The sequence below is a fragment of the Thalassophryne amazonica genome, chromosome 6 (genome assembly GCF_902500255.1).
Source record: "Thalassophryne amazonica chromosome 6, fThaAma1.1, whole genome shotgun sequence".
NCBI lineage: Eukaryota > Metazoa > Chordata > Actinopteri > Batrachoidiformes > Batrachoididae > Thalassophryne > Thalassophryne amazonica.
Genome location: NC_047108.1, coordinates 20988589 through 21014109, shown reverse-complemented (window position 1 = coordinate 21014109; position 25521 = coordinate 20988589). Strand labels below are relative to the sequence as shown.

Below are 25521 nucleotides of genomic sequence, written 5' to 3'. Positions count from 1 at the left end.
AAAAGGAGCACGATCTACTTAAACGTGGCCACAATTTGTAAAACGTGCACTCAATATTGTCTTGACACATAAATGTTGGCTATTAGCCAACAAACCAGGAGCCAGTGTAATACATTTCCCCATTAGAAATGGATGTGGTCAGAGTGTATCATCATGGTTTGGGCGCACAAGGATTGATGTTTCAAATCCCATAAAACCTCGGAGAGTTTGCCGTGCTGCGAGATCGCAGTAACATTGAGAACTGCACTGAGACGCTCTGATCGGGCTGCACTTTAGCCGCTACACACGGACAACACAATTAACATTGCAACATATAACTATTTTTATATTGTGCCGAAAACTCTCGTGAATATATTCTCTGGGTTTATAGATGTTGTTATTGCGTTTGTTTTATGTAAACACGTGAGAATCACAGGCTGTCTGTTATTTTCAAATGGGTGCTGCTGTGAGCTACACTCACTTGTTCTTTACAACACTGTTTGTTCTCTTTGTTCCAGACTAATATATATAATATGTCTGAAATTCGGTTTGCGTTTATTAAATTCCACGCAGATTAAACGTAGCAGACACGGATTATTTGTTAGAATTGTTTTAGCAAGTTTTCAGGGTATCATGCATGCAGTCTCTTATTAACGTGATGAAAAGCATAAAAAAAACTAAATTTTTGTAGTATAATATTCATTTACAATTGTCATCATGTGGATTCTCTGTTTTGACTGCAGCGACTCTCTGGGGCACTCTAGGACCTTGAAATGCTTCTTACAGAGCCCCTCCTTAGTTGCCCTGGCTGTGTGTTTTGGGTCATTGTCATGCTGGAAGACCCAGCCATGACCCATCTTCAATGCTTTTACTGAGGGAAGGAGGTTGTTTGCCAAAATCTCTCAATACATGACCCCATCCATCCTCCCTTCAATACGGTGCAGTCGTCCTGTCCCCTTTGCAGCAGAGCACCCCCAGAGTATGATGTTTCCACCCCCATGCTTCACGGTTGTGATGGTTTTCTTGGGGTTGTTCTCATCCTCTAAACATGGTAAGTGGAGTTGATTCCAAAAAGCTCTATTCTGGTCTCATCTGACCACATGACCGTCTCCTGAACAGGCCTGGACATGTGCTGGCTTGAGCAGGGGGACCTTGCTGCCCTGCAGGATTTTAAACCATGACAGCATCATGTGTTACTAATGTAATCTTTGTGACTGTGGTCCCAGCTCTCTTCAGGTCATTGACCAGGTCCTCCTATGTAGTTCTGAGCTTTCTCAGAATCATCCTTACCCCACAGAGTGAGATCTTGCATGGAATCCCAGACCGAGGGAAATTGACAGTCATCTTGTGTTTCTTCCACTTCCTAATAAATAATCATAACAGTTGTTGTCTTCTACCAAGCTGCTTGCCTGTTGTCCTGTAGTCCATCCCAGCCTTGTGCAGGTCTACAGTTTTGTCCCTGGTGTCCTTAGACAGCCCTTTGGTCTTGGCTATGGTGGACAAGTTGGAGCGTGATTGATTGAGTGTGTGAACAGGTGTCTTTTATACAGGTAACAAGTTCAAACAGGTGTAATTAATACAGGTAAAGAGTGCAGAATAAGAGGACTTCTTAAAGAAAAAATTAACAGGTCTGTGTGAGCCAGAATTCTTGCTGGTTGGTAGGTGTTCAAATACTTATTTGCAGCAGTAACATACAAATAAATTATTAAAAAAAAAAAAAAAATCATACATTGTGATTTCCGGATTTTTTTTTTTTTTAAGATTATGTCTCTCACAGTGGACATGCACCTAAGATGAAAATTTCAGACCCCTCCATGATTTCTAAGTGGGAGAACTTGCAGAACTGCAGGGTGTTCAAATACTTATTTTCCTCACTGTATTTACCACGTCATCGGTCCAAAAATTATCAGACAAAAATTTATCGCAAGATAATTAGTCCGATAATGGTTTTTAAAGTTATTTAAAAAGATAATCCGATAATGAAAACATTATCTTCAATAATTATCGGTTATCGGATTATTGGAACTGTGCCCACCACTGATGGAATTAAGATTTAAGAATGGTACGAGACTCCATCTCTGTATGTCGGCATTGATGTTATTGTTTAGCGGCCCATAATTCAGGGTGGATAGATCTGAGACATCTTTTGGGAGATTAATGCCCAGATATCGTGTATGGTCTGCCTCCCATCGTAGTTGGTATTTCTCTATCAAGGATCTTGGTGGATCATAATTGAAAGTAAGCATTTGTGACTTTTGAACATTTAGGTTGTATCCTGAGAGAGAACCATATTTTTCCAAAACAGTCATTAGCTTAGGGAATGTCAGAGTAGGCTGTGTTAGGTAAACCAATACATCATTGGCGAATAATGCTAATTTATGTTCCTCAAAATGTATACTCATCCCTTTAATTTCACAATTCTGTCGTATCCACTGACTCAGAGGTTCAATAAATAATCTAAAAAGCAGGGGTGAGGCTGGGCACCCCTGACTTGTTCCACGTTCCAGGGTGAATGCATTTGAGAGGGCACCATTAACTTTAATCCTGGCAGAAGGGCTATCATACAGAGCTTGGAATGTGCCAATGATCAACTTATGAAAGCAAAATTTTGTTGATACTTTATACAGAAAAGACCACCTAACAGAATCAAAAGACTTTTCTGCATCCAGGCTTATAAGCATTGCCTCTGTCATTATGAGTGAATAAGTGCGTCTTAAGTCTGGACTTGAAAGTCTCCACAGAATCGATGCAGGGAGATCATTCCACAGAACAGGGGCACAATAAGAACTTTTTTTTTCATTTTATGTGTTTTTTTTCGTAGTTGTCATGATGTCTGTGTAAATAAACAGTGGACAGGCATCTGTATGATGCGTGGTCATTATTTCATCGGATTGGTGTAGCTACAGACGGGTCAAAAGTTAAAGTTGTGTCAGGTGGTACAAACTGTTCCTTTTTAAAACCTGATGAAGTTCAACCAATAATTTTCATCACATTTTACCAAAATTGGAGCAACTTTAACTTTTGACCCCTGTAAAACTGAAACTGACCTTTGGAGTTTCCCCCATAACTCCAGAACATGCAGTCACAGATGGTCCAAACTATATCTTTATGGAATCTTGATCAGACACATAATGTGGTATGTGTTTCAAATTGATTGGAGGATGTTTACATTTTGACCCCGTGTGACCCTTCACTGACCCCTTCCTGGATACAGCTACCACCCTGGATGGCCACCACACATACGAGGTCTATTAGAAAAGAAACCGACCTTTTTATTTTTTTTTTAAATTATATGGATTTGAATCACGTGCGATTACGTCAGACAAGCTTGAACCCTCGTGCGCATGCGTGAGTTTTTTCACGCCTGTCGGTTGCGTCATTCACCTGTGGGCAGTCTTTGAGTGAGCACTGGTCCACCCCCCTCGTCGGAATTCCTTTGTCTGACTTCTTCCTGAGAAACTGGTGCTTTGCTTGATCAAGATTTTTTCAGAAACTGTGAGACACATCCAAGTGGACACCATTCGAGAAATTCAGACGGTTTTCGGTGAAAATTTTAACGGCTGATGAGAGATTATGGAGTGTTACTGTCGCTTTAAGGACTGCCCACGGAGCCGGACAGCGCGCCGCGCCCCGAGCCGCCGTCGTCAGCCTGTTTCAAGCTGAAAACTTCCAAATTTAAGCCTCTGTTGACCCAGGACGTCGCGAGAGAACAGAGAAGTTTCAGAAGAGCTCGGGATCAGCAGTTTATCCAGACATTCCACTGTTAAAGGAGATTTTGTAATGAAAGATGTGCGGACGGATTCGCACAGGCGAATGACGCAACCGACAGGCGTGAAAAAACTCACATGCGCATGAGGGTTCAAGCTTGTCTGACGCAATCACACGTGATTCAAATCCATATAGTTTTTGAAAAAATAAAAAGGTCGGTTTCTTTTCTAATAGACCTCGTACATAAACATTAACTAGGGAAATATTACCTAGTAGGTGATGGGTGGTAAGTTTTGACACGCCCACTTTCAGGGGTCTGGCCAAAGGCCTATACCACACAGTGGACATGATGAATTTCTTACGTTGAGCATTCCAAGCAGTACGACAGTGTTTCCGATGCCGAAGTAATAGATGGATCTGAGCATGAAGGCGAGGGTCAGAGGCTGGAGGCCGTGACGCTGAGACAACAAGCCCACAACTGACAGGCCAATCAGACTCCAGAACATCATCAGCAACATAGAGTCATCGATCGCTCCCACTGCAAAACAAGACAGCATGAGTTACTGCCTCTACATGCCATTACCGCTCAAGTATTGCAGTATTTTGGACCTGAGTATATGGTTAGTTATGTGTAATAAAATGGGAAGACACAGTGAAAAAGTATTGAACAGGCTCACTGAAATTTATTTAATACTTTGTACAAAAGCCTTTGTTGGTAATGACGCTTCACGAAGCCTCCTGTGTGGAGAAACTAGTCACATTGATCAGGTGTGATTTTGGTCCATTCTTTCACACAAATGGTCTTCAAATCTTGAAGGTTCTGTGGACCTCTTCTACGAACTCTGACCTTTAGTTCTTTCCAGAGATTTTCTGTTGGATTCCAGTCAGCTGATTGGCTGGAACATTCTAGCAGCTTTATTTTCATTCACTGGAACCAGCTGATAGTTTCCTTGCCTGTGTGTTTGGGATCATTGTCTTACTGAAACGTCCACCCTTGTTTCATCTTCATGATCCTGGTAGATTTTTTTTTTTTTTTTTTTTTTAAATCAAGAATGTCTCGGTACACTTTTCTTTTCATCCTTCCTTCAGTTATATGAAGTTTGTCAGTGCCGGATGGTGATAAACAGCCCCACACCATGATGTTCCACCTCCAACTTTCACTGTTTTTTTGGTGTTTTGGAGGCCATTTGACCTCCAAATGTGGTGTGTATTATTGCATTCAAACAGTCCAATTCTGGTATCATCTCTCCAGACTATCTTCTCCCAGTATCTCACAGGTTTGTCTAAATGTTGTGCAGCAAACTTTAAACAAGCCTCAGCATGGTTTTTCTTCAGTAATGGAGTCTTGTGTGTTGAGCGTGCACACAGGCCATGGTGGTTCTGTGCATTATTTATAGTTTTCTTTGAAGCAATTATACCTGCTAATTCCAGGTCTTTCTGAAGCTCTCCACAGCTGATCCTTGGCTCCCGGACAACTCATCTGATAATTATTTTCACTTTTCTGTCAGTAATTTTGTGAGGAGCACCTGGTCGTGGCTGGTTTATAGTGATGTTCTTTCCACTTTCAGATTATGGCCCCACAGTTCTCACTGGAACATTCAGAAGTTCAGAAATCCTTCTGGAACTAATGCCATCAGTATGATTTGCAACAATAAGGTAGTGAAGATCTTGAGAGAGCTCTTTGCTTTTATCCATCATGAGATGTTTCTTGTGTGACATCTTTGTAATGAGACACCTTTTTATAGGCCATCAATTGGGACTGAAACAGCTGACATTAATTTGCACTAACAAGGGGCAGGACAGCTTTCTAATTAGTGACAGATTTCAGCTGGTGTCTTGTCTTTCCATAGCTTCTTGCACCTCCCTTTCTTCAGGTGTTAAATAGCTTTTTCCTGTCATTTCACATTATTACACATAAATTATGTACTTATTTGTTTGGTTTCTTTATATGTGTGTATTACTTGGGTTGTTAGTTACATCTGGTGAAAATTTCATGTTGGTAGCACCTTTAGAAATATATTTACTGAGAAAAACGGTGAGGTGTTAAATACTTATTTTACCTGCTGAATTTGTCCAATCAACAGCTGACTCAGTGAAGCAAAATATTCACTCATGTCGTCTACGAGAATGAACTTTCACAATTACTTCACACCAGTGTCCAATCAAATATCTTGACAGCATTTATAACAGGAGTAAATAGTAAATACTGATGAGGCATTCAGCAGGCTGATGTCAATAAATAGCTGGCTGGCACAATTTTGTAGACAGCAAGGCTTTAGTTTTATTGATAACTGGCCTTCGTTTTGGGGCTGCCATGGCTTGTTGATGCTGGGTGGCCTTCATCCTACTGGGGAAGGTGCCGCCATCTTCTCTGCAAACATAGAGTTCTACAGGGAGGGTAACATTAGGAATCTACAGCAGGCCATGGAGCAGGTAATAAGAGACCCAGCAAGATTTATGACAAAGGTGGATGTGGAATCCATTAGCTTAGTGGGGAAATCAGTACAGAAAATAAACTATGGTGACAGTGCAGTTTATTTGCCAGGGAGGGAAATTCAACAAGTTGAGACTGTGGCCAGCTTCCGTAGATGTATTCATAAAAATCAGAGGGATATGCTTTGCAAGCTTAATACCCATTACTACATTGGATGATGTTGAAATTGAGGATGGCCCATTGGCTGTTCCAGCAATACAAAAGATTTTGTGTCTGCTACCCACAACTCGCATGGAATGTCTCAAACCTAAACCTACTCCCAGGCATCTTATATATGCTACTCTGGAACCACCCCAAACCAAAACAGTCCAACCGTCAACCCTGCAGAAGTCCTTAGTCTGGGTCTCATTAACATAAGATCACTATCCCCAAAATCATTGTTGATTAATGATCTAATTATGGATCATCACTGAGATATGACTGGGTTATGTGAAACCTGGCTTAAACCTACAGCTGTCCTCCCCTTAAACGAGGCCGGTGCACCAGCGTACACATTTAGTCACGTCCCTCATGATGTGAAGCAAGGCAGGGGTGTTGATAAAATTTAAAAATCTAGGTTTAACTTATTAGCTGTTGGGGTCACAAATATAACTTATTTGAGCATCTGATTCTCTGCTCTGCCCATGATGCTACGTATTGCCAAGGTCAGAAGAATAAAAATCAGCCATATTGCTTTGTCACTGTATATAGGGCCCCTGGCCCATACTCTTAATTCTTAGATGAATTTGGTGAGTTCATCTCTAACTTGTCAATGAGTGCAGATAACATTCTGATTATTGGTGACTTTAACATTCACATAAATAAGCCTTCTGATCCCCTCTGCAAATCATTTATGGAAATTGTGGATGCATTAGGATTTCAGCAATGCATTCAGGACTCCACACACATTAGTGGAAATACTCTGGATTTGGTTCTCACACGTGGTATTACTGTCACGAATACTGACATCATGCCTCTTGCTTCGGTGGTATCTGATCACTTACTTACTTGGTTTACTGTTTCACTGCTGTGTTTAGTGGAACAACAACCTTATTTATCCCTACAGCAATGCATCAACTCCTCAACTATGACGGAACTCGAAGCTAGATTGCCTGATATCTTGGCTTCACATTTGGAAAATGCCCAATCAGTAGACAGTCTTGTGGATAGTTTAAACTCAGTGCTCAAAACTACAGTCGACATGATTGCACCACCTTTGTTAAAACCACGCCCCCCCAAAACACAGTCACCTTGGTTCAGTGACTACTTGCATGACCTCAAGCATAAGGCTAGAGGTCTAGAATGGAAATGGCATAGTTCAAAATTAGAAGTATTCCACCTTGCGTGGTGTGATGCTATCTTAGACTATAAACATGCACTTCTGGTTACAAAGCGGACCTATTACTTTGATTTGATCAACAAAAACAAACATAACTCAAAGTTCTTGTTCAACACGGTGGCAACACTTATACATGAACAACCACCTGTAGTTCACTCTCCTTTTACAGATTTCCTGGATTACTTCAAGTAGAAAACAGAAGACATTAGGTTGAGCATATCCCAGCATGCCTTAACCCAGCCACCACACCCTGCTATTGAGGTGGGTGCTGACAAATCTCATAATGTCTACAAAAAGCACAACCTGCTTATTTGATCCTATACCAACAAAACTGTTTAAGGACCTGTGGCTGTGGCACTCTTGGGCTGACTGTGCTGGAAATTATTAATCTCTCATTAACTTCTGGATCTGTTCCTAAATGTTTCAAATCCGCAGTGATTAAACCATTACTTAAGAAATCTAACCTTGATCCTAGTGTATTGAAAAACTATAGGCCAATATCAAATCTATCATTTTGCTCTAAAATTCTGGAAAAAGTGGTTTCATGGCAGCTTGTGGACCACATTACCAAAAATCTTTTTTAGCCACTGCAGTCTGCTTTTAAGAAAATATCATTCCACAGAGACAGTTCTCACTAAAGTCGTGAATGATCTTCTACTTGCAGTGGATTCAGACACCACTATAGTTCTCATGCTGTTAAATCTCAGTGCTGCGTTTGATACTGTGGATCATCATATTCTACTCAATAGGCTGGAGATCGGAGATTGTCCAACCTATTACAACCTTGAATCGAAGATTCAAGCTTCTCTACTATGGTGTTAGTTAAGGTGTTAGTTTTGGGGATGAAAATTTACAGGGTGATTCCATATTTTTTTCCTCTGCTTGGTCTAAAAAAGTAACCATTACTGACTGCCACAATCTTTTTTTCTTGATTTCTTATAGTGTTTCTTAAAGCCAGAAAGTTGCCATTTGAAATTACTTTAGTTTTGTGTCATGTCTGTGATCTGCTTTTTTTCTACAAAATTAAACAACTGAATGAACATCCTACGAGGCCGGTGATTCCATAATTTTTGCCAGGGTTTGTACATGCTGATAACTGCTGGTAATCTCATTCACATAAAATCCTTAGAAGATTGCCTTGCATCAGTGAGAAGCTGAATGTCTAGCAACTTACTACTTTTAAACTCTGATAAGACTGAAATGATGGTTCTTGGTCCAGTGAGACATTGGCATAAATTTGACCAGTTAACGCTTAACCTATGCTCGTGTGTCATACATCACACTGACAAAATGAGGAACCTTGGGGTAATTTTTGATCCTACGTTGTCCTTTGACCTCCACATTAGAGATATTACGAGGACTGCTTTCTTCCACCTGCAAAATATAACGAAGATTCGTCCCATCCCGTCTATGGCCGATGCTGAGACTTTGATACATGCATTTATCTCTTCTACATTGGACTACTGCAATGCTTTATTTTCTGGTTTACCACAGTCCAGCATTACGGCTCTCCAATTGGTTCAAAATGCTGCTGCCAGAGTTTTGACACAAAGCAGAAAGTTTGACCACATTACACCCATTTTGGCATCTCTTCACTGTCTTCCTGTTCCAGTGAGATCAGATTTTAAGGTTCTGCTACTAGCCTATAAAATTGTTCACAGACTGGCACCTCCCTACCTAGCTGACCTAATTAAAACCTACGTACCGGCCCGGGCTCTGTGTTCTGAGGGTGCAGGACTACTTTGTGTCCCTAGGGTGAATAAAAAGTCTGTGGGTCATAGAGCTTTCTCTTATCATGCCCGTGTTCTGTGGAATGATCTCCCTGCATCAATATAACAGTGATTCTGTAGAGACTTTCAAATGCAGACTTAAGATGCACTTATTTTCCCTTTCATATGGCTAGAATACTGGCATAATATCTCTATCTCTAGAGGTAGTATTCACTATCTCTGAACACAAATAAGACCAAAGAAATGACCATGAACCATGGCAAGGAAAGGAACTCTATCCAGCCAGTAAACATACATGGACAGGACATTGAGTGTGTGCACACATACAAATATCTAGGTGTCAACCTAGATTTGGACTGGAACATCAACACAGACAGCCTCTATAAAAAGGGTCAGACCAGGCTCTTTTTCCTGAGGAGGCTGAGGTGCTTTGATGGGTGTAACCAAATGTTGTGTCTGTTTTATCAGTCTGTTGTTGTGGCTGTCCTTTTCTATGCTGCTGTCTGTGTGGGCAATAACATCTCTGTCATAAACTGTAATAGGTTGGACAAGCTGGTTAAGAGGGCGGGGTCAGTGGTGGGGGGGGGGGTCACTGGAACAGCGTGGGGACAGTGGTGGAGCGGTGCATGGGGAGAAAAGTCAATCAATCAATCAATCAATTTTATTTATATAGCGCCAAATCACAACAAACAGTTGCCCCAAGGCGCTTTATATTGTAAGGCAAGGCCATACAATAATTACGTAAAAACCCCAACGGTCAAAACGACCCCCGGTGAGCAAGCACTTGGCGACAGTGGGAAGGAAAAACTCCCTTTTAACAGGAAGAAACCTCCAGCAGAACCAGGCTCAGGGAGGGGCAGTCTTCTGCTGGGACTGGTTGGGGCTGAGGGAGAGAACCAGGAAAAAGACATGCTGTGGAGGGGAGCAGAGATCAATCACTAATGATTAAATGCAGAGTGGTGCATACAGAGCAAAAAGAGAAAGAAACACTCAGTGCATCATGGGAACCCCCCAGCAATCTAAGTCTATAGCAGCATAACTAAGGGATGGTTCAGGGTCACCTGATCCAGCCCTAACTATAAGCTTAGCAAAAAGGAAAGTTTTAAGCCTAATCTTAAAAGTAGAGAGGGTGTCTGTCTCCCTGATCCGAATTGGGAGCTGGTTCCACAGGAGAGGAGCCTGAAAGCTGAAGGCTCTGCCTCCCATTCTACTCTTACAAACCCTAGGAACTACAAGTAAGCCTGCAGTCTGAGAGCGAAGCGCTCTATTGGGGTGATATGGTACTATGAGGTCCCTAAGATAAGATGGGACCTGATTATTCAAAACCTTATAAGTAAGAAGAAGAATTTTAAATTCTATTCTAGAATTAACAGGAAGCCAATGAAGAGAGGCCAATGTGGGTGAAATATGCTCTCTCCTTCTAGTCCCCGTCAGTACTCTAGCTGCAGCATTTTGAATTAACCGAAGGCTTTTCAGGGAACTTTTAGGACAACCTGATAATAATAAATTACAATAGTCCAGTCTAGAGGAAATAAATGCATGAATTAGTTTTTCAGCATCACTCTGAGACAAGACCTTTCTAATTTTAGAGATATTGCGTAAATGCAAAAAAGCAGTCCTACATATTTGTTTAATATGCGCTTTGAATGACATATCCTGATCAAAAACAACTCCAAGATTTCTCACAGTATTACTAGAGGTCAGGGTAATGCCATCCAGAGTAAGGATCTGGTTAGACACCATGTTTCTAAGATTTGTGGGACCAAGTACAATAACTTCAGTTTTATCTGAGTTTAAAAGCAGGAAATTAGAGGTCATCCATGTCTTTATGTCTGTAAGACAATCCTGCAGTTTAGCTAATTGGTGTGTGTCCTCTGGCTTCATGGATAGATAAAGCTGGGTATCATCTGTGTAACAATGAAAATTTAAGCAATGCCATCTAATAATACTGCCTAAGGGAAGCATGTATAAAGTGAATAAAATTGGTCCTAGCACAGAACCTTGTGGAATGCCATAATTAAATTTAGTCTGTGAAGAAGATTCCCCATTTACATGAACAAATTGTAATCTATTAGATAAATATGATTCAAACCACCGCAGCGCAGTGCCTTTAATACCTATGGCATGCTCTAATCTCTGTAATAAAATTTTATGGTCAACAGTATCAAAAGCAGCACTGAGGTTTAACAGAACAAGCACAGAGATGAGTCCACTGTCTGAGGCCATAAGAAGATCATTTGTAACCTTCACTAATGCTGTTTCTGTACTATGATGAATTCTAAAACCTGACTGAAACTCTTCAAATAGACCATTCCTCTGCAGATGATCAGTTAGCTGTTTTACAACTACCCTTTCAAGAATTTTTGAGAGAAAAGGAAGGTTGGAGATTGGCCTATAATTAGCTAAGATAGCTGGGTCAAGTGATGGCTTTTTAAGTAATGGTTTAATTACTGCCACCTTAAAAGCCTGTGGTACATAGCCAACTAATAAAGATAGATTGATCATATTTAAGATCGAAGCATTAAATAATGGCAGGGCTTCCTTGAGCAGCCTGGTAGGAATGGGGTCTAATAAACATGTTGATGGTTTGGATGAAGTAACTAATGAAAATAAACTAAAAAAGTAACTAGTAATCTAACTTAGTTACTTTTACAATTGAGTAATCAGTAAAGTAACTAAGTTACTTTTTCAAGGGGTAATCAGTAACTGGATTACTTTTGCAAAGTAACTGTGGCAACACTGGTTATGAGTGATTTTTTCTCTAATTGTTAAAATTTTATTAGCAAAGAAAGTCATGAAGTCATTACTAGTTAAAGTTAAAGGAATACTCGGCTCAATACAGCTCTGACTCTTTGTCAGCCTGGCTACAGTGCTGAAAAGAAACCTGGGGTTGTTCTTATTTTCTTCAATTAGTGATGAGTAGTAAGATGTCCTAGCTTTACGGAGGGCTTTTTTATAGAGCAACAGACTCTTTTTCCAGGCTAAGTGAAGATCTTCTAAATTAGTGAGACGCCATTTCCTCTCCAACGTACGGGTTATCTGCTTTAAGCTGCGAGTTTGTGAGTTATACCACGGAGTCAGGCACTTCTGATTTAAAGCTCTCTTTTTCAGAGGAGCTACAGCATCCAAAGTTGTCTTCAATGAGGATGTAAAACTATTGACGAGATACTCTATCTCACTTACAGAGTTTAGGTAGCTACTCTGCACTGTGTTGGTATATGGCATTAGAGAACATAAAGAAGGAATCATATCCTTAAACCTAGTTACAGCGCTTTCTGAAAGCCTTCTAGTGTAATGAAACGTATTCCCCACTGCTGGGTAGTCCATCAGAGTAAATGTAAATGTTATTAAGAAATGATCAGACAGAAGGGAATTTTCAGGGAATACTGTTAAGTCTTCAATTTCCATACCATAAGTCAGAACAAGATCTAAGATATGATTAAAGTGGTGGGTGGACTCATTTACATTTTGAGCAAAGCCAATTGAGTCTAATAATAGATTAAATGCAGTGTTGAGGCTGTCATTCTCAGCATCTGTGTGGATGTTAAAATCGCCCACTATAATTATCTTATCTGAGCTAAGCACTAAGTCAGACAAAAGGTCTGAAAATTCACAGAGAAACTCACAGTAATGACCAGGAGGACGATAGATAACAACAAATAAAACTGGTTTTTGGGACTTCCAATTTGGATGGACAAGACTAAGAGTCAAGCTTTCAAATGAATTAAAGCACTGTCTGGGTTTTTGATTAATTAATAAGCTGGAATGGAAGATTGCTGCTAATCCTCCGCCTCGGCCCGTGCTATGAGCGTTCTGGCAGTTAGTGTGACTCGGGGGTGTTGACTCATTTAAACTAACATTCATCCTGCTGTAACCAGGTTTCTGTAAGGCAGAATAAATCAATATGTTGATCAATTATTATATCATTTACTAACAGGGACTTAGAAGAGAGAGACCTAATGTTTAATAGACCACATTTAACTGTTTTAGTCTGTGGTGCAGTTGAAGGTGCTATATTATTTTTTCTTTTTGAATTTTTATGCTTAAATAGATTTTTGCTGGTTATTGGTGGTCTGGGAGCAGGCACCGTCTCTACGAGGATGGGGTATTGGGGGGATGGCAGGGGGAGAGAAGCTGCAGAGAGGTGTGTAAGACTACAACTCTGCTTCCTGGTCCCAACCCTGGATAGTCACGGTTTGGAGGATTTAATAAAATTGGCCAGATTTCTAGAAATGAGAGCTGCTCCATCCAAAGTAGGATGGATGCCGTCTCTCCTAACAAGACCAGGTTTTCCCCAGAAGCTATGCCAATTATCTATGAAGCCCACCTCATTTTTTTGGACACCACTCAGACAGCTAGCAATTCAAAGAGAACATGCGGCTAAACATGTCACTCCCGGTCCGATTGGGGAGGGGCCCAGAGAAAACTACAGAGTCCGACATTGTTTTTGCAAAGTTACACACCGATTCAATGTTAATTTTAGTGACCTCCGATTGGCGTAACCAGGTGTCATTACTGCCGACGTGAATTACAATCTTACCAAATTTACGCTTAGCCTTAGCCAGCAGTTTCAAATTTCCTTCAATGTCGCCTGCTCTGGCCCCCGGAAGACAATTGACTATGGTTGCTGGTGTCGCTAACTTCACATTTCTCAAAACAGAGTCGCCAATAACCAGAGTTTGATCCTCGGTGGGTGTGTCGCCGAGTGGGGAAAAACGGTTAGAAATGTGAACGGCTTGGCGGTGTACACAGGGCTTCTGTTTAGGGCTACGCTTCCTCCTCACAGTCACCCAGTCCGCCTGCTTTCCCGGCTGCTCAGGATCTGCCAGAGGGAAACTAACGGCGGCTAAGCTACCTTGGTCCGCAGCGACTACAGGGGCCTGGCTAGCTGTAGAATTTTCCACGGTGCGGAGCCGAGTCTCCAATTCGCCCAACCTGGCCTCCAAAGCTACGAATAAGCTACACTTATTACAAGTACCATTACTGCTAAAGGAGGCCGAGGAATAACTAAACATTTCACACCCAGAGCAGAAAAGTGTGGGAGAGACAGGAGAAGCCGCCATGCTAAACCGGCTAAGAGCTAGTAGCTGCGCTAAGCTAGCGGATTCCTAAAAACACACAAAGTGAATAATGTGTAAATAATTTAGAGGTGATTCAGCAGAGGGAGTGCTTTAGTTAAGGCACGTGAAGATTACACTGTGAAGCAAATCGTTATCTAGGTAACTAGATCAATCTAACTGCGCAGATTAAACAGCTAACAGATACAGCAAAACACCGCTGTGCTCCGGAACAGGAAGTGATACAATACCGCAGTGAGAGCCAACCACCAGTAGAGGTGGAAAAGTGCAAGCAATCCTCAGTAACACCAGACACCCTCTGCATGAGACTCTGTCTGTCCAGAGGAGCAATAGATCTGAGCGTCTCTTCTCCATGCGCTGCAGAATGGAGTGTTTTTAGAAAATCCTTCATTCCTGCTGCTATTCGATTTTATAATGTAGATTGTTGATTTAAATGTGTGTACTTGCTACTAAATGACAAGTGAATTTCTCCATGAGGGGATGAATAAAGTATTTATCTATCTATCTAGTATGTTTCTATTTTCTTTTTACTCTTAATTCATTTTATTAGGAAACAGAGCGGGCCACGTCCTGAACTTTATCTAAATTCTGGCTCTTTTAGAGAAGCTTCGGGCTAGTGGCTGGCAATCACCATAGTATTTCTTTTGTTTTTCTTGTTGCTTCATGCTGACAAATTACACTGTATTTGTCTTTCTGATGCTTGATTTTCCTTTTTTCTTTTCTCTCTGTTTGAGGTGCGGCTCCATCCAGAGATGGGCGTGGTGCCTGTTCCAGAAACCATCTTGTGGACCAGCAACATTTTGTATGTTTGTTTTGTGAATTGTTTTGTAATTTGTGTCTGTAGCAGGGCCCAAGTAGAGGGTCACGCCTTTGAGTCTGGTCTGCTTGAGGTTTCTTCCTCAGAGGGAGTTTTTCCTTACCACTGTTGCTCTGATGGTTGGTAAGGTTAGACCTTACTTGTGTGAAGCAGCTTGAGGCAACCTTCTTGTGATTTGGGGCTACATAAATGAAAATAAATTGAAATTGAACGCCGACAGCCCCGTTTCCATCCAGTGGTTCTGGTCAGTACTGCATGGTGTCGTGCGGGTCAGAAACAGAGTAATTTAACATTATTTTATTTTTTATTTTTATTTTTCTCTTAGTGGACCATTCTCACTGTGTACAGAATGCTGATGAGTTGACTGGCTGTGGTAAAAGGCTGCTGTAAATGAATGAAGTGCTGTGACTCTAAACTTTTAAAGTGCCAGTCGACTGCAATCAGGTGTGATCAGACCTGAATGAAGTGATCTGGCGATCTGTTGGTGTGGTGATCACACTGTCAGCAGCCTTAACACATTATCCAGTTCATATCAGCAAAGATATCCAGCATGATTTTGTTTGAGATCTAATGTGTTTTCAAAGTGTTCCTTTAATGTTTTTGAGCAGTGTATCAGCAGTAATTTAACCACCAGTTGGCAGTGTAACTACTCGGTCTACTGCCACCGTGAGCTGAATGAGGGGCAGAAAATGAATGAATGAAGAGGACTCTGTCAGGTTTCCTGTGACTGTAGACCCAAGCCGATACTGACTGAGGATCAGGAGCCTTTGCAGAGGTACCTTGTCCTGAGTTGTATGGGTAGAAGAAGGCAATGATGAGGTTGATGAAGACAGCCAGGTTGAAGGAGATGGTTCCCCACAGAGTCATTCGCCTGGAAAACCAGTACAGCATCGGCATGCCTGCAGGACACAGACAGTTAGCTCTGGTTCTCAGTCTGAGGATCATGCTGAAACCAACAAATACGTCAACTCTGAACCCAGTAACACAGAAGACATACTGTTCCTGAACCATCGCTCGTCTCTCCAAATAAGTTTGACATATGTGCAACCAAAACCTTATTGACACACTTTGAAACACTAAACTCCTGTAGATACGTCAAATTTAACTGGATCCAGTTTCGACCCAGGTGTTGATTTGGCACAGGTTTAAAAGCAGACAGCAGTCTAAAAGGAGAACTGAACGTGGTGCTGACCGCTGACCCGCCTTGGAATCTTTGAATGTAAGAAAATGTAAGAATGTGGCACAATGGCGGCAAAACACTAATGATGGCAGTCGATCAACACTACAGTCCAGGAGAGGGCAGTAACACATGAAGCTGCTTTGCCACTTGCAAAAGCTAATAACACTATGTAACAAATTTTTATTTGTGTTTTGTTCCTGGGTACACAGTGTGTTTTCCTAACCTGTTATGCCTTAAATAAATAGAAAATAGCTGTTATTCCACAGAAACTTTGCTTCTGTGATCAGGACAATGATATGTTGAAATTTGTCTGTTTTCAAGAATATTCTCGATTCACCTTCACTACTACTGAGTAGTCTTCTAGAATATTCTTGAACTGCTACAACTGTCCAGAATTTTCTAGAAGTGTCCAGAATTATCTAGAAATTTCAAGAAACTTCTAGAACTTTCTAGAACGTAAAAAAAAAAAAAAATCAAAGTTTGTGCTGAATGTAGTCATTTTTCCATAGACTTTAGACATAAGCAATTGAAATATAACACTTAGAAGCCAGGAACAAAAATTGTGTTACATAGTGTAATAAATAATAACAATAACAACAATAATAATAATCATGTATCTGGTGTTTTACAGATGCTGTACCGGATCATCGTGGTGAAGGAGAAGAAGAGGTGAGCCAGAAGGTGAGACTCTCGACTTCCACATATACTGTATATCTTTGGTCACCAGCTTTGGGTAATGATGACAGAATAAGGTCACAGATTCAAGAGACAGAAATGAGACTCCCCCATCGGATATCCGGGCTAGAAGACTCAGGACACGCCTGAGGGATTATGTCTTCCAGCTGGAACACCTCAGGATCCCCCAGGAAGAGTTAGAGGACTTGTCCAAGGATGTCTGGTCTCAGACCTAACACCTCCCCCCCCCCCCCCCCCCCCCAAAAAAAAAATTGGTCTGCCCTGCCTTCACTACACATGCGTCATTTGGGACCACAGCAGCTCATCTGAGTCTGACTCTCTGAGTCTGACTCCCTTCAGCCAAAGTGTTCAAAAGGAATAATGTGATTATTAACCATCAGATGACAAATCAAAACCTCTTAAATTATTCTAAAGTCAGTTTGAAGCAGAAATGAGGTGATAATCGGTGAATCTCTACTGAAGCTTTGAAATGACGGAGGCGCAGTGAACGCAGCACCAACACGTGTAGCCGCGGCTCTGATCGCTTTTATGATGAAATAATGCTGAATTTATGTAGAAATGATTGTTGTAGAAAAGTTTCAGATGTCTGTCGCTGAGATAGATGATGACTGGAGGCAGTCTGAAGCAGAAATGAGGTGATAATCTGAACTGTTAGCGGATGGCCTGCGCGGAAAGTGGAATTTGCAACTGAATCCTGCAGCAGGTTTATTCATAAATTCAGGATCTAATAAATGGCCAACCAAGAAATGGTTTAGAAGAAGAAGAACGTGGACAGTCTGCCTGTCACCAGCATGAGAACCATCCTGAAGTGTCCTATTTCCATCATGGACCTTCTGGATGGTTCCAGCCACAATCCTAAGGACCTGTCTGGAACCATCTGGGGCGATGCTGCCAAAAACACCTACGTTTGTTCTGTGTGTGCATGTGACATTCCAGTAATATCTGCGGCGGTTTTATGGTCTAATGAAGCAAACGCAAGGTTTCTGGTTTTGTTTAGACACACAGAGTGGACAACGTGTTGTCTTACTCCTCAGCTTCTTCTGCCACTCCATTTCTCCATGCAGGAATGACGTCTGTTCAAAGAAGTGTGTGACCTTTGACCCCTGCTCATCTTGCTCAGTGGTGTTGAACACACGGAACTTGGATTCGTCTGTGAGGAACTCGCAGATAGCATGAAGAGGAAAGACGATCTGCTCCATGCTGCGGTCCTCCCTAACGATCTGAGACAAATGGCACATAAATGTTGTCATCCGGATTAAACTGAACAAGTGTCAAGATTGGGTCGGGTAAAAAGTCAAAAACCCACCTGACTATACGTCACAATGATACAGACTGAATCCTCAGACCTGGTTGTGGTCCAAGCTGTCCCACTCTAGACCCCATGAGACAAAAGTCTTAACAGTCTGAAGTACTGGACTGGATTCAAATGGCAGGACACAAGACATCAGGAGAAGGGGTCCTCTCACACAGCCAGGCATTTCAGATTTAAAAGTCCAGATCACCTGCTACTATTCTTCTGTACCCCAGTTCCTCGGTTTTCATGCACAGGTATTTTGCCTTGTTTCCATGTTGGAATCCTGGATTTTGTCCATAAGTCCAAAACCTGAATCAGGATCCTACTGGTTTCTGCTGCACTGAGACTACAGCCCCCAGCATCACCTGCTTTTTTATGCTTCTGCAGAACAGCCTGGACCACACACCCGGTGTAACAGTTTATCTTCCCCCCTGGATAACTCCCCCCCCCCCCAATATCTTGCCAGAAGTTTGTTTTGGCAAATTATGTTTGTTTGTATGTAATCATTGCATTTTTCACCTTTAACTCGCTGTGCAGCACACAGTTTACATCGCAGACTCTTGCAACTTCACATATAGCAGCCCTAGTAAGGTACCTTTCAGTACACAAATGGATTAATGTCAAAGGTAAAGGTCACAGGAAGGTCAAACACTAAATTCAACTAAACAACTTTCCTGGTCGCAATTTTTGAAATTTTGCCTACAAATTTTCCATGAACATAGTGATAGGCCTTGCCCATTACCTGGGAAAAGCGATTGACCTTGACCTTCAGGGTTTCACTTGCAGTCAAATGTCACCTAAATTAGGTCAAACTTCAGATTACAGTAGTTAGTTATATGATTACAAATAGATAAAACTTTAATTATAAGTAAGATGTTCATTACAGCAAACTCTTGCTATCAGAATGTGTGTTGAAAAACTAACATAAATGTATTGTTTGCTTATCATACTGTCACTATAATAAGTAAACTGATTTTTGCAGGGTAGAGAAGAATCTGTTCCAGGGACGTCGTTCTTTTGAATACATTTGATCTTCAGTTATTGTGAGGTCATGTAGTTGCTGTGTAGTTCAACACCCGTTGGGACTCTAAAGTTTGACTCATTCTTCATGCTACTAAAACTTGAAACCACTTTGCTGTAATATTTAGTGGATAAAATTGATTTGAACACATCTTTATTCACTCTTTCCCCTGCTGAGCTGCTCGTCTAGTGAGAATCACACTGTTTCAAATAATCATATTTGTCAATTTCATGCTACATTTATATTATTCTGTTGATTCCTACACTCAACAAAAATATAAACGCAACACTTTTGGTTTTGCTCCCATTTTGTATGAGATGAACTCAAAGATCTAAAACTTTTTCCACATACACAATATCACCATTTCCCTCAAATATTGTTCACAAACCAGTCTAAATCTGTGATAGTGAGCACTTCTCCTTTACTGAGATAATCCATCCCACCTCACAGGTGTGCCATATCAAGATGCTGATTAGACACCATGATTAGTGCACAGGTGTGCCTTAGACTGTCCACAATAAAAGGCCACTCTGAAAGGTGCAGTTTTGTTTTATTGGGGGGATACCAGTCAGTATCTGGTGTGACCACCATTTGCCTCATGCAGTGCAACACATCTCCTTCGCATAGAGTTGATCAGGTTGCCAATTGTGGCCTGTGGAATGTTGGTCCACTCCTCTTCAATGGCTGTGCGAAATTGCTGGATATTGGCAGGAACTGGTACACGCTGTCGTATATGCCGGTCCAGAGCATCCCAAACATGCTCAATGGGTGACATGTCCGGTGAGTATGCCGGCCATGCAAGAACTGGGACATTTTCAGCTTCCAAGAATTGTGTACAGATCCTTGCAACATGGGGCCGTGCATTATCCTGCTGCAACATGAGGTGATGTTCTTGGATGTATGGCACAACAATGGGCCTCAGGATCTCGTCACGGTATCTCTGTGCATTCAAAATGCCATCAATAAAATGCACCTGTGTTCTTCGTCCATAACAGACGCCTGCCCATTACATAACCCCACCGCCACCATGGGCCATTCGATCCACAACATTGACATCAGAAAACCGCTCACCCACACGACGCCACACACGCTGTCTGCCATCTGCCCTGGACAGTGTGAACCGGGATTCATCCGTGAAGAGAACACCTCTCCAACGTGCCAAATGCCAGCGAATGTGAGCATTTGCCCACTCAAGTCGGTTACGACGACGAACTGGAGTCAGGTCGAGACCCCGATGAGGACGACAAGCATGCAGATGAGCTTCCCTGAGATGGTTTCTGACAGTTTGTGCAGAAATTCTTTGGTTATGCAAACCGATTGTTTCAGCAGCTGTCCGAGTGGCTGGTCTCAGACGATCTTGGAGGTGAACATGCTGGATGTGGAGGTCCTGGGCTGGTGTGGTTACACGTGGTCTGCGGTTGTGAGGCTGGTTGGATGTACTGCCAAATTCTCTGAAACGCCTTTGGAGACGGCTTATGGTAGAGAAATGAACATTCAATACATGAGCAACAGCTCTGGTTGACATTCCTGCTGTCAGCATGCCAACTGCACGCTCCCTCAAATCTTGTGACATCTGTGGCATTGTGCTGTGTGATAAAACTGCACCTTTCAGAGTGGCCTTTTATTGTGGGCAGTCTAAGGCACACCTGTGCACTAATCATGGTGTCTAATCAGCATCTTGATATGGCACACCTGTGAGGTGAGATGGATTATCTCAGCAAAGGAGAAGTGCTCACTATCACAGATTTAGACTGGTTTGTGAACAATATTTGAGGGAAATGGTGATATTGTGTATGTGGAAAAAGTTTTAGATCTGAGTTCATCTCATACAACATGGGAGCAAAACCAAAAGTGTTGCGTTTATATTTTTGTTGAGTGTATTTGACACTTTATATTTATGGCCAAGTTTGTACAAAAGAGATTTGATAAAGGTGGCAGACATTATAGGCCCCTCATTTTCATTATCTTTCTTAAACATATGTTTCTTTGCATACTATTGTGTATGTGTTTGTGTGTGCGTGCCCTATATTTATTAATTAACTTGTTTAAATATATGTCTTAATGTTTTAACTGTATGTTTTAGTGTACAGCACTTTGGGTCACCTTTGGTTGTAGTAAAGTGCTTTATCAATAAAGATGGCATGTACTTTTCAATTCAATTTTTTCCAATTTATTTTCATTTATATAGCGCCAAATCACAGCAGAGTTGCCTCAAGGCACTTCACACAAGTAAGCTCTAACCTTACTAACCCCCAGAGCAACAGTGGTAGGGAAAAATTCCCTCTGAGGAAGAAACCTCAAGCAGACCAGACTGTGTGTTCTATACGTATACTGTGGATATTTTATGCAAAACTAAATTGGAGTATTTTCCATCACATTTCCATCACATCACATATTTCAGGTTGTCAATCAGGTCCATATATTTGTAGAGTACATTTGGAAGGGGGATTTAAAGATACTTCAGAATAGGAAACATTACTATTGTATATAGCTATAGATACATACAGAAAGAATACCAATATTGTTCACCATCAATCAAACTGCTTCATCTGGGACCACAGTAAGTAAGGAAGTAATGTTTATTTATATAGCACCTTTCACAGACAAGGGAAGTCACAAAGTGCTTCACAAAAGGCACACACAGATAAAAATTCAAAGAAAAATACAATGTATATCACACTAAAATACATGCATGTAGACCCCCCCCCCCACCTCCAGACCACAGATTGACAGTATGTGGTCTGGGGTGTGGGAGACTACAACCCTAACCCTAACCCCAAGACCATCAGCCTGTCCAGCAACTGTCAGGTTTGTTTGTCAAAGACTCCTAAAGTCCTGCATCAGATATGTCTGCATGTACAACCCCAATTCCAATGAAGTTGGGACGTTGTGTAAAAAGTAAATAAAAACAGAATACAATGATTTGTAAATCTTCTCAATCCTATATTCAATTGAATACACCACAAAGACAAGATATTTAATGTTCAAACTGATACATTTTATTGTTTTTCTGCAAACATTTGCTCATTTTGAAATGGATGCCTGCAACAAATTTCAAAAAAGGTGGGACAGTGGTATGTTTACCACTGTGTTACATCACCTTTCCTTCTAACAACACTCAATAAGTGTTTGCGAACTGACGGCACTAATTGTTGAAGCTTTGTGGGTGGAATTCTTTCCCATCCTTACTTATATAAGTTACCTGTATAAGTTGCCCATGCCATGGGCACTAACACACCCCGATACCATAACAGATGCTGGCTTTTGAACTTTGCGCTGGTAACAATCTGGATGGTCTTTTTCCTCTTTTGTCCGGAGGACAAAACGTCCATGATTTACAAAAACAATTTGAAATGTGGACTCATCAGACCACAACACACTTTTCCACTTTGTGTCTGTCCATTTCAAATGAGCTCAGGCCCAGAGCAGGCGGCGGCATTTCTGGATGTTGTTGATGTATGGCTTTCGCTTTGCATTGTAGTTTTAACTTGCACTTGTAGATGTATTGATGAACTGTGTTAACTGACAATGATGTTGGTTTTTAAGCTGAGAGATCAAAGGTCACGGGCATCCATTGTTGGTTTTCAGCGTTGCTGCTTACCTGTAGAAAATTCTCCCGAATCGCTGAATCTTCTGATTATATTATGGACTGTAGATGATGGAATCCCTAAATTCCTTGCAATTGAACACTGAGAAACATTGTTCTTAAATTGTTGCTGCTGTTTTTTCACACAGTTGTTCTCAAAGTGGTGATCCTCACCCCATCTTTGCTTGTGAACAGCTGAGCCTTTTGGGGATGCTCCCTTTATACCCAATCATGACACTCACCTGTTTCCAATTAGGTGTTCTTTGAGCATTCATCAACTTTCCCAGTCTTTTGTTGCCCCGTCCCAACTTTTTTTTAAATGTGTTGCAGGCATCCATTTCAAAATGAGCAAATATCCGCACAAAAACAACAAAGTCTATCAGTTTGAACATTAAATATCTTGTCTTTGTGGTGTATTCAATTGAATATAGGTTGACGAGGATTTTCAGATCATTGTATTCTGTTTTTAGTTACATTTTGCACAATGTCCCAACTTCATTGGAATTGGGGTTGTACTGCACGGTGGACAGAAACACAGTACTCTGTTACTGATGGCAGTAATACTGCAGTAACACAGGTACCAGCCCTTATATTCTGTATGAGTAACAGTAATGCTGCAGTACCTCAATCTGTGCTGTTAGCTGGTCATAGTACTCCAGAGGGTCCTGGTCCAAGAAATCACATGGACTTGTGGATGTTAACATCTGAGACAGAGGACGGTTGTTCAGGTTCAGCTGCAGTAGAAAAGAACACAGGATTACTACAGTCTGGTGAAGGACGATGACTGATCCATGTGCTCCTTCACATCTATCTGCCACTGTTTCCGACGGGGGCTAGATGACAGAAGACTAAGTAAGCTAGTCCCAATGTCCATCTGTTCCATTTCCCTTAGAGGTGACAACAGGAACATCCAGGCAGACAACCGGTCCATCCCCACCTCTCCAAAGTAACCATCTACAGCATCTGCTGCAGACCGGTGAAACATGGGTGTGTCCTTCTGCAGCTGCAGGGTTCTTCATTTGACACAAAGTCATTCCAGTAGGACCCAAGAATCCTCCGCAGAGACCTGGTACCAAAGACATTCAGTCATCTCCGTAGGTCACGGATTAGTATCCAAGTTTTACAACCAGACAGGAAGCTCCAGCACTCTAAAGACTTGGACCTTCATTCTCCTGCCAAGATATCGGCATCATTGAACACCTCAAACCTTTGACCTGATGATCACACAGGCACAAATGGACTGAGTTTGATGACGCTTGAAGAGGAAATGTTGACTGACCTTGACATAGTGGACATTGATTTGATCTTTGCAGAATCCTTTGACAACCTGATTGCAGCACCTTAGAACCTGAGTGAGGAATCAGAGAGTCTGGGTTTGTGATGCTGAAGGATGAGGACTAAGTTCCAGGCTGACCGTGACTTCCAGGAGCCTCATCTACAAAGGCTGCGTACACACAAAAACGTGGCGTCCGTCCGTCTCCACGCTAACATTCACATGTATCAAAAGTGAAATGACTGTAGAAATATGCTGGCTGGAGTACGCACATTTCTACAGCTAATGTTCCTCTGCTGACACATAGACGTGATGCTGGGAACCATTAATAGTGTAAAAACATGAAGTCATCAGAGTGATGTGCACATCAGAGACACACTGAACATTTAACGCACCCACGTGTTTGCAGTTATATGGGTGGGTATAAAAAAATGTGCAAAGTTAAGCACAAAATGGCACTAAAGGCCCCCTGACACTTGCACGACTTTGATGCACGCACGTGCATGCACTGTGTCGTGCAGGAGAGTAAACCTGTCATTAACAGGTGTAGAGTGAATGTGAGAGGGGTGCTGACGCATACAGTTGCGCAAAGAGAATTTTGAAATGTTCAAAAAAATCTTTCACACATAAATGTCGTGCAACAAACATGAAGTGGTAGTGAACATTGCGTGATCTACTCACCAATAGTATGTGCACCTCGTCAAGTCGAGTAAAGAAGTGAACAGTGTGAGTGGTTGCATCAGCGCACTGCATCAGAGCGCAGCTCATCTGAACGATTATAATGAGATGTTAAATCTATCATAAACATATTTTTACAGCTGCACACAAGAAGGAAAGAACATGCAACTGTTTTACCAAGCCATGACAATGTAAATAACAAATAATTACCTTTTTAGACAGCTTCAAATGCTTTCTCCACCTCGTTCAGCACGCACGCTCGCATGAGAGAAACTGCAGCTCAAGCACTCCTCTATGATTCAGAAAGTGATTCGAGCCATTTACAACTGCCAATTTGAAGAGAAAATGATTAATCCGCTGCAAAATAATTGTTTTACAGGCGCATCCTCCAGCGCACAGCACATGGCAGCCAATGGAACAAAGCATGGCATCCAGCTGGGAACACAGCGGGTGGGATCGTCATGACGATGTGCGTGCAAGTGTGTGGATCAAAAGCCCCTTTCACACTAGCCTATTTGTAGAGCTGCGTATTACAGCGTTGTATTTCATTTAAATACGGCCGAAATGCAGGCGTAGTCAATCTTTTTCCGTGTTCATAGATCTGCTTGCAGCTGCATGTGTTCGCTTTTTAATGTGTGCACACAGTCGCGTGTACCTTGCCACTATTTA

The 25521-nt window shown here is 41.6% G+C and overlaps 1 protein-coding gene and 1 long non-coding RNA gene across 2 annotated transcripts in view; one reads left to right on the top strand and one right to left on the bottom strand.

Moving 5' to 3' along the window:
* itpr3 (inositol 1,4,5-trisphosphate receptor, type 3) overlaps window positions 1–25521 on the bottom strand; it is a 230263-nt gene that overhangs the window by 6541 nt on the left and 198201 nt on the right. The window contains exons 47-50 of the mRNA XM_034171879.1: window positions 23525–23635; window positions 18028–18220; window positions 15904–16023; window positions 4050–4225 (exon numbers count right to left, since the gene is read on the bottom strand). Coding sequence (XP_034027770.1) covers window positions 4050–4225; window positions 15904–16023; window positions 18028–18220; window positions 23525–23635 — 600 coding nt within the window. The remainder of the gene's footprint in view (window positions 1–4049; window positions 4226–15903; window positions 16024–18027; window positions 18221–23524; window positions 23636–25521) is intronic.
* Window positions 1386–24424, top strand: LOC117511944. Its single transcript, XR_004561157.1, has 3 exons — window positions 1386–1398; window positions 5211–5216; window positions 24328–24424. It is a non-coding gene; the product is annotated as an uncharacterized LOC117511944 (long non-coding RNA).